The 10,026-nt window shown below is 45.0% G+C and overlaps 2 protein-coding genes across 2 annotated transcripts; both read left to right on the top strand.

Moving 5' to 3' along the window:
• The first annotated feature begins 4,354 nt into the window (after window positions 1–4,354).
• On the top strand, window positions 4,355–6,276 carry LOC125536468 (putative polyol transporter 2). The gene is made up of 2 exons (XM_048699693.1): window positions 4,355–4,663; window positions 4,748–6,276. Exons 1-2 carry the CDS (start codon window positions 4,510–4,512, stop codon window positions 6,196–6,198), a joined length of 1,605 nt encoding a protein of 534 aa, XP_048555650.1. The 5' UTR covers window positions 4,355–4,509; the 3' UTR covers window positions 6,199–6,276.
• Window positions 6,277–6,613: 337 nt separating this feature from the next.
• Window positions 6,614–9,649, top strand: LOC125535486. Its single transcript, XM_048698549.1, has 2 exons — window positions 6,614–9,291; window positions 9,384–9,649. Exons 1-2 carry the CDS (start codon window positions 8,265–8,267, stop codon window positions 9,647–9,649), a joined length of 1,293 nt encoding a protein of 430 aa, XP_048554506.1. The 5' UTR covers window positions 6,614–8,264.
• The last annotated feature ends 377 nt before the right edge of the window (window positions 9,650–10,026 follow it).

Genomic DNA, 10,026 nt, shown 5'->3' with positions numbered 1-10,026 from the left:
TTGAGTGGGAACCATAGAAGCATTTTTACTAATAATTTTAAGCTCACTTTTAACTCTAGACATATCATCACTCAAGTGTTCAAGCATATCAGCATTGCGTTTCAATTGTCTACCAACATAAGCATTGAAGTTTTCTTGTTTAACAATAAAATTATCAAACTCATCTAAGCATTGGCTAGCAGACTTATAACGAGGAATATCACCTTCATCAAATCTATAGAGAGAATTTACCTTTACTACCTGTGTCGGGTTATCAAGACCATGTATCTCTTCAATAGGTGGTAAATTCTTAACATCTTCAGCTTTAATACCTTTTTCTTTCATAGATTTCTTTGCCTCTTGCATATCTTCGGGGCTAAGAAATAGAATACCCCTTTTCTTTGGAGTTGGCTTAGGAGTTGGTTCAGGAAGTGTCCATTTTCATTACTCAACATATTATTCAATAGCAATTCAGCTTGATCAACAGTTCTTTCCCTGAAAACACAACCAGCACAACTATCCAGGTGGTCTCTGAAAGCATCGGTTAGTCTATTATAAAAGATATCAAGTATTTCATTTTTCTTGAGAGGATGATCAGGCAAAGCATTAAGTAATTGGAGAAGCCTTCCCCAAGCTTGTGGGAGACTCTCTTCTTCAATTTGCACGAAATTATATATTTCCCTTAAGGCAGCTTGTTTTTTATGAGCGGGGAAATATTTAGTAGAGAAGTAATAAATCATATCCTGGGGACTACGCACACAACTGGGATCAAGAGAATTAAACCATGTTTAGCATCACCCTTTAATGAGAACGGAAACAACTTAAGGATAAAGTAATAGCGAGTTTCCTCATCATGAGTAAACAGGGTGGCTATATCATTTAATTTAGTAAGATGTGCCACAACAGTTTCAGATTCATAGCCATAAAAAGGATCAGATTCAACCAAAGTAATTAACTCAGGATCGACAGAGAAATCATAATCTTTGTCAGTAATAAAGATAGGTGAAGTAGCAAAAGCAGGGTCATATTTCATTCTAGCATTCAAACACTTTTCTTTAAGCTTAGCTAATAATTTCTTAAGATCAGATCTATCATTGCAAGCAAGAAAGTCTTTAGCAGTTTCTTCATCCATAACATAACCCTCAGGCACAACAGGCAATTCATATCTAGGGGGAGAATCTTCATCATCACTTTCATCAATATTATCAGTTTCAATAATTTCATTCTCTCTAGCCCTAGCAAGTTGTTCATCAAGAAATTCACCTAGTGGGACAGTATTATCAAGCATAGAAGTAGTTTCATCATAAGTATCATGCAAAGCAGAAGTGGCATCATCAATAACATGCGACATATCAGAATGAAAAGCAGGTGTAGGTGTCGCAAGTTTACTCAAAACAGAAGGTGAATCAAGTGCAGAGCTAGATGGCAGTTCCTTACCTTCCCTCGTAGTTGAGGGAAAAATCTTGGTTCTTTGATCTTTTAAGTTCTTCATAGTGATCAGCAGATATAAATCCCAAGTGACTCAAAGAATAGAGCTATGCTCCCCGGCAACGGCGCTAGAAAATAGTCTTGATAACCCACAAGTATAGGGGATCGCAACAGTTTTTGAGGGTAGAGTATTCAACCCAAATTTATTGATTCGACACAAGGGGAGCCAAAGAATATTCTCAAGTATTAGCAGTTGAGTTGTCAATTCAACCACACCTGGAAACTTAATATCTGCAGCAAGGTATTTTAGTAGCAAAGTAATATGATAGTAATCGTAACGGTAGCAAAAGTAATATTTTTGGTTTTATAGTGATTGTAACAGTAGCAACGGAACAGTAAATAAGCGAAGATCAATATATGAAAAGCTCGTAGGCAATGGACCAGTGATGGATAATTATGTCGGATGTGATTCCTCATGCAACGGTTATAACATAGGGTGACGCAGAACTAGCTCCAGTTCATCAATGTAATGTAGGCATGTATTCCGAATATAGTCATACGTGCTTATGAAAAAGAACTTGCATAATATCTTTTGTCCTACCCTCCCGTGGCAGCGGGGTCCTATTGGAAACTAAGGGATATTAAGGCCTCCTTTTAATAGAGTACCGGACCAAAGCATTAACACTTAGTGAATACATGAACTCGTCAAACTACGGTCATCACCGGTAAGTATCCCGATTATTGTCACTTCGGGGTTAATGGATCATAACACATAATAGGTGATTATAGACTTCCAAGATAGGATCAAGAACTCGCATATATTCACGAAAACATAATAGGTTCATATCTGAAATCATGGCACTCGGGCCCTAGTGACAAGCATTAAGCATAGCAAAGTCATAGCAATATCAATCTCAGAACATAATGGATACTAGGGATCAAACCCTAACAAAACTAACTCAATTACATGATAAATCTCATCCAACACATCACCGTCCAGCAAGCCTACGATGAAATTACTCACGCACGACGGTGAGCATCATGAAATTGGTGATGGAGGAAGGTTGATGATGACGATGGCGACGGATTCCCCTCTCCGGAGCCCCGAACGGACTCCAGATCAGCCCTCCCGAGAGAGATTAGGGCTTGGCAGCGGATCCGTATCGTAAAACATGATGAATCCTTCTCCTTGATTTTTTTCTTCCCGAACACAAATATATAGAGTTGGAGTTGTGGTCGGAGGAGCACCAGGGGACCCACGAGGCAGGGGGCGCGCCTAGGGGGTAGGCGCGCCCCCACCCTCGTGGACAGGGTGTGGGCCCCCTGGCCTTGATTCTTTCGCCAGTATTTTTTATATATTCCAAAAATAATCTTCGTTGATTTTCAGGTCATTCCAAGAACTTTTATTTCTGCACAAAAATAACACCATGACAATTCTGCTGAAAACAATGTCAGTCCGGGTTAGTTTCATTCAAATCATGCAAATTAGAATCCAAAATAAAGGCAAAAGTGTTTGGAAAAGTAGATACGTTGGAGACGTATCAACTCTATACCCCCTCAATCAATAGAATCAAAGCAGGACGTAGAGTGTTATCTTTTCAAGAGAGGCCGAACTTGGGTAAAATCACCTGTCTTTGTTACCATCGTGCCAAGGCTACTAGCTCGGGACCTCCCTACCCAACATATGCCGGATTCGACTCCGTCATACGGCCTCTGCTCAGGCGAGCAGCTGGAAACTACCTAGTGTGGATCGAGTTAAACTTAATACTAGTGGGGCATTTTTGGTTGGAATTGGTGGATCTAGGATGGTCGTGCGAGATCATGACCGAATTGTCATTTTTTGTTGTTGCATGCACACGCATGTGCCGATGCACTAGAGGTCGAATTGCTAGCGAGTCTGGAGGGTTTTGCTTTGGCTTTGCAATGAAGTAACATCCTGGTCGATGTTGGATCTGATTGCTTGGAGGAAGTATTGATTATTGTCAGCACGGATATTAATCAAGGAATGATTTTCTTGTTAGAGAGATTCTGAAAAGTATGAAGGAACGCGGTTCTTCTATTATTCACATTAGACGTAGTCAGAATAGTGGTAGTCCAAAGGACCGTGCTTTGGCTTGATTCTGGCAAGCTTTGGTAGATTGCACAGTCGCACTGCGGTTTGCCTTGGTTCTTGTCGAGAGGATGTCTTGAGTATCACCGTGAGTGATTGTAATGCCTGATTATGAGTAACTGCCTCTATTTCTTGTTAGTTTGCATATAAAATTTAATCAAAGTCAAACTTTGTAAAATTTAACTAATTTTGTAGAAAAAAGTCTGCATCTACAATATCAAAACTATATGGTTTAAAAACTAGTTTCATGATGCATCTAGTAATATTAGTTTCATAATATTGTTAATGTTGATATTTTTTTTAAGCTTAGTCAAAGTTGACAATGTTTGACTTTGATCAAATTGTATACGCAGACCAGAAAAGGAGGAAGTACAAGAATACTGAAAACAAAAAGAGTTGTGGTTTTCAAAATCGCTTAGAGTTCTGATTTTGGACTACCTCTGCCTCAAAAAATTAGTGTATTTGTGTAATTTCCTAGACAAGTTTTACAGTACGATATAGAACTGTAGCCCTCTTTGGCAAAGACCACCGGCAGGAGTACTCAAAGTTAACGTGTTTCACCGGGAAGGTGGGTGGGCTCAGCATATAATGCCATCAGAGATAGTAATAGAATATTTGTTGCAGCAGGTGCAGGTTGGTACCATCATTTGCCCAATGCACTAACTGACAAAGCTTACGCTGCCAGCGGTGGCCATGTGCTGAAACAATAAAAAATGTTCCTATTTGAAAAATAACAATAATCAAAGTTGGTTGATCAAATGGTCAATAGGATGGCTGCGCATCCCAAAAGACGCGTTAATCCTCGATTAAATGTAGTATAAAAAGGTCCTGGCGATGTCATGGAAATCAAACAAGGTCAGGATGTATGAACTTGCTTGCACGCAGAAGCATGGTAAACGTGCTCAGCCATCCATCATTTCAAGCACTTGTTCGATAAGACTCCACCATCCCTCATGCTTAATTAGGATCCAAACATCACCAATCAGTAGACCATGGTAGTGGCATCCCTCTGTGAGGACAGAGCAGAGAAGATGGCTTCAGCCGGGCTCCTAGAGGCAGTAGCACCCAAAAAGAAGAAGAGCAACATCAAGTATGCCTCCACCTGCGCCGTCGTCGCCTCCATGGCCTCCATCGTCCTCGGCTACGGTACACATGTTGACATTATCACCTCCACGCCTGATTCTGTCTCGCGTTTGGCTATATGAAGTGTTTATTTCGTGGCCGCCATAGACACCGGTGTGATGAGCGGGGCGTCGCTGTATATCCAGAAGGACCTCGAGATCACGGACGTGCAGGTGGAGATCCTGATGGGCATCCTGAGCATCTACTCCATCATCGGCACATTAGCCGCCGGCAGGACGTCCGACTGGATCGGCCGCCGCTTCACGGCTATCTTTGCCGCCTTCTTCTTCTTTGCTGGTGCCTTGCTCATGGGCTTCGCAAGCGGCTACACCATGCTCATGCTCGGTCGCTTCGTGGCCGGCATCGGCGTGGGCTACGCCATCGTGATAGCGCCCGTGTACACAGCTGAGATCGCCCCGGCGTCGGCGCGCGGCTTCCTTGTGTCCTTCACGGAGGTCTTCATCAACATCGGCATCCTCCTCGGCTACATCTCTAACTACGCCTTCGCTCGCCTGCCGCTCCACCTTGGCTGGCGCTTCATGCTCGGCATCGGCGCGGTGCCGTCCGTCCTGCTCGCCGTCTTGGTGTCCGGCATGCCGGAGTCTCCCCGGTGGCTCGTCATGAAAGGCCGCCTCGCGGACGCGAGGGTCGTGCTGGAGAAGATCACCGACACGCCGGAGGAGGCCGAGGAGCGCCTCGCTGACATAAAGACCGCCGCCGGCATTCCAGACGACCTCGACGGCGACGTGGTCGTCGTGCCCAGGAAGAGAGGCGGCGAGGAGAAGCAGGTGTGGAGAGAGCTCATCCTGTCGCCGACTCCTTCCATGCGGCGAATACTGGTCGCGGCGCTCGGCGTCTTCTTGTTCCAGCAGTTGACGGGCTCCGACTCCGTCGTGCTCTACAGCCCGCGCGTGTTCGAGAGCGCTGGTCTCACCGGCGACCACCAACTGCTGGCCGCGACCTGCGCCATGGGCGTCGTCAAGACGCTCGTCATCTTGGTCGCCATGTTCCTCCTCGACCGTGTCGGCCGGAGGCCGCTGCTGCTATGCAGCACTGGCGGCATAATAGTCTCGCTCGTCGGCCTCGCGACGGGCCTCACCGTGGTGGACCAGAACCCGGACGCGAGGATCCCGTGGGCGGTCGTCCTGTGCGTGGCGTCCGTCCTGGTCTACGTGTCATTCTTCTCCATCGGCCTCGGGCCCGTGTTGGGTGTGTACACCACGGAGATCTTGCCGCTGCGGGTGCGCGCGCTGGGCTTCGCTGTCGGGGAGGCCGGCAACCGCTTGGTCAGCGGCGCCATGTCCATGACCTTCCTCTCGCTGTCCAGCGCCATCACGCTGGGCGGCACCTTCTTCCTCTACGCCGGCATCGCCGTGCTCGCGTGGGTGTTCTTCTTCACCTGCCTCCCGGAGACGCGCGGCCGGACGCTGGAGGAGATGGGCAGTCTGTTCGGCGTGACCGACACGGGCGCGGAGGCAGAAGATGCTGCCCCCGCGACACAGGACGCGAGCTGCTGGGCCAGACTCTTGGGCGCCTCGCCTGGACCCAGAGTTGATTAATCACATAATGGGATTGCTAAATCTCACGATGCTATTTATAAGATCATGCATTGAGATCTATGAAAAATTTCTTTTTAACTTTTTTTCTTTTTCTTTACATGTTGCGCCACTTGACTACTTGACTGAGAGTTGCTTCTAGCCAAGTAAATTGCACAGAAGTATCACAATTGGGGTATTGGAAACAGATTGATACCAAGATTGCTAATTTTTACGTGTCAGTACCAAGATTGGGGTGAGCCCTTGCAAAAAAGACTAAAAGTGTGTTTTATACGTATTGACAGGGAATCTGACCGGTCGGGCCCGCCCGTCAAGCGCCACGCTGGACAGTGAGCGCGTGCCCGCGCGCTGACTGCGCGCTGACTAGGACGAAGCCGGGTCCAACCGTTTAGGGCGCGGCTGGTGCGGTCGAGCCAGACCCCGACCCCGCTCTGCCCTCTTCCTTCTCCTCGCACCCTCGCCGGCGACTGCCTCCCCGCCCGCCCCGCCGCCCGCCACACCACGTCGTCGTAGCCATGGATAGAAGTGCTTAGGCGCTGTCACCTCCCCCGCAGCTGCTCCTCCCTCGTGCCCTCCTCTCCCCCGCGGCTGCTGTGCCCTGGCGACGATGGCCTCGGCGATGGCCGGGGCGATGCGAGCGGCGGCGACCTCCCCTGCTTAGGCCTCGATGGCAGTGGCGGCTACTCCAGCTCGGAGTACAGTAGCGAGGACGAAGATTTTGCAGAGCCGGCGTTGTCGATGGAGCAGAGGCTGGGATTGGCGCGAATTTGGGTGGCCAACCCTAGCACCGCCCATCACTGGACTCATGGCTTCGGTGGTGTTCTATAAGTGCTCCACTGTTCCATTCTTGCTCACTAAAATTGGGGATTAGTGTTAGGGTTTACTGCCTACATGTTTAGCGCTCTAATTGCTAGTCCTAGCTAGAGCAGAGAAGTATAGTGGATTACATGAGTCCTAACTAGAGCAGAGCACCATTATGTGTTACCTAACTGGAGCAGAGCAAAGCAGCATTAGTGGATTACATTGTTATTTCTTAGTCCAAATTGTCATAGCAGCATTAGGTGTTACCTAGCTAGAGCAGAGCAGAGCAGAGAAGCATAGTGGATTAAATGAGTCCTAACTAGAGCAGAGCACCATTAGTGGACAATTCTGTTAACTACTTATCTGAAAATACAAAACATCAGTTTGATGTGAGTTAAGTACCATCTCTGTAATTAGGGTTGCATTGAGATAGTTGTTTACATTGTTTGATTTTGTAGCAATTGTTTAGTTTATTCATATTGTAAGGGTAAATAAAAGCTTTGTTTATATGTTAACTTAAACAAAGCTTTGTTTATATGTTAACTTAAACAAAGGTTTGTTTATATGTTAGCCTATCTGTTAAGTAAAATTGTTTATTAACCAATTTTGTCTGTTATTTCATTTTGCAGTTTGTATGATGACATTTTGGCTGTTAGGTTCCATTTTGATGCTTCAGAAATGTTTGAGCTGAAGCTCTGCAGTTCAGATGTAACGTACCTGAATATGATTGCAGTGATGGAAACCCAAGGATTTAGTGAATATGATCTGCTGTTTCACATTGAGAATCCAGATTTAGGGGAGAAAGGATTGGAGATGGTAGAGAGTAATGCTGAGTTGCAACTAGTAAAGAGGCAGGTTGAGGAGTGTAAGGTTCTAAATTTGCTAGCGAGGGCATGTCCACCTCCTTGCAGCCAGTTTGAGAGGTAAGAATTATCCATTGTTGTGTATGAAGAGCATGTGTTATATGATCTCAGTGAGCCACCCATCTATGTTGTTGATGAAGAAGGAGTTGCCTTTGAAAGTCAGAGTAGTAGCTGCAGTGTAGCTCATGGTACTGGTGTTTGCACACAAGAGAGCAAGAATGTAAGAGGAAAACTGAAAGTTGTTTTGGAAATAGAAGAAGAAGAGGGATATGATGGCAGTGGTGGTTTGTGAAGGTGAAGATGACAGTGATGTAAACCCTTTTTATATGGGTGATGCTGATGACATAGAGATGGATGAGGGAAAGAAATAGAGAGAGTATGATGAAATAGAAGAGGAAGAAACAGATGATGAAGAATCTGAGGAGGAAGAAGTGGTGCATTATGAGGGTGACACAGAGGTTGAGGAACCTTTTCAAATGGATGAAGGTGATAGTTGTTTCACAGGATGAAGAAACTGTAATTGCACATGAAGAGAAGAAGAAGAAGAAGAAGAAGAAGAAGAAGAAGAAGAAGAAGAAGAAACAGAAGCTTCCAGTTAGGAAAGGGCCTACAACAAGGACACATTCAAGTGTAGTTCAAGAGGAGGAACCTGATTTCAAACCTTCATCTGACGAAGAAGAGAAAGGATTGTTGAAGGAGGCTGATGATGATGGTTATGAGCCATTGTCATTTATGCTGCCAAAGAAAAGGAAGAGCAGGGCAAAGCAGAGGCCTCCTAGAAAATGGTACAATGAGAAAATGGAAGCACCACATGAGCAATTATGTCTAAAGATGTGTTTCAAGGATCAACATCAATTCAGAGAGGCTTTGTTGAACTTACACATCACTCAAGGCAGAAACTTGAAATATCATAGGAACTCAGATCAAAGAATAATTGTACAATGCAACCAAAAACATTGCAACTTCTTTATGGTGGCACCAGTTATAAAAGGTGAAACTACTTTTGTAATTAAGAAGATGAGAATTAAGCGCACTTGCCCTATTAGTACAAAGACAACAAGGGTAAGTGCCAAGTGGCTTGCACAGAAGTATGAGTCATTGTTCAGATCTGATCTAACAACTGTCATTCAGACTTTGATTGATGCCTGCATGGAGAAGTATGGTGTGGATGTGCCCAAGTCAATGGCATATAGGGCAAAGAACCTAGCTATTGATGTTGTGCTAGGAGACCACAAGAAGCAATACCCTAGGTTGAAAGACTATGCTCACACGGTGATGGATACAAACCCTGGGAGTAGAGTAGTAGTCACTACTGTAACTCCAACATCCACTGAAAAAAATCCCCCATCCAGGTCCAAGATTCCATGCTATGTTCTATTGCATCAATGGAGCAAGGGAGGGGTTTCTCTCAAGGGGAGCAGACCATTCATTGGTTAGTTTGTTCACCTTGTGCATTAGTTACATATTGTTTCATCTTGAAATGCATTTGAATGTTTTAAATATTGAATTTGCTTGCTCATTCAGGTGTTGATGGGTGCTTCATTAAGTTAACTACTGGTGCTCAATTACTTGCTGCCACTGGTAGAGATGGCAACAACAACATATACCCACTAGCATTTGGTATTGTTGGGCAAGAGGACACACCTAACTGGTGTTGGTCTCTACACCAACTTAAAATCTGCCTAGGAGGAGAAGAGCGACAGTTTGGTCCATATACAATAATGTCAGCTAGACAAAAGGTATGTGCTTTTATCTTATGTCCTTGTTTCTATATGGTTGTTTTGTGCTAGATAGTAGCTTAGCTAGTTTAATTATGTGTCCCAGGGCCTACTAAATGCAGTGAATGTTGTCTTTCCTAAGTGCAACCAAAGGTTCTGCCTTAGGCATATCTATGCAAACTTCCAAAATGCTGGGTTTAGGGGGGAAGATCTGAAAAAGTATATGGATAATGTTGCCTATGCATATAGTGAACACAAATTTAACATTGCAATGAATGACCTTAGAGCTGAATGTGAGCAAGCTTGGGAGTGGCTTTGTCAAATACCCAAGAAAACATGGGCAAGGCATGCATTTGACATAAACAGCAAGACTGACCTTGTAGTTAACAATTTGTCTGAGGTGTTCAACAAGTATGTCCTAGATGTTAGGAACAAATCAATTAGGACAA

This window comes from Triticum urartu, chromosome 2, assembly GCF_003073215.2.
Source record: "Triticum urartu cultivar G1812 chromosome 2, Tu2.1, whole genome shotgun sequence".
Lineage (NCBI taxonomy): Eukaryota > Viridiplantae > Streptophyta > Magnoliopsida > Poales > Poaceae > Triticum > Triticum urartu.
This window is presented reverse-complemented; position numbering and strand designations above follow the sequence as displayed.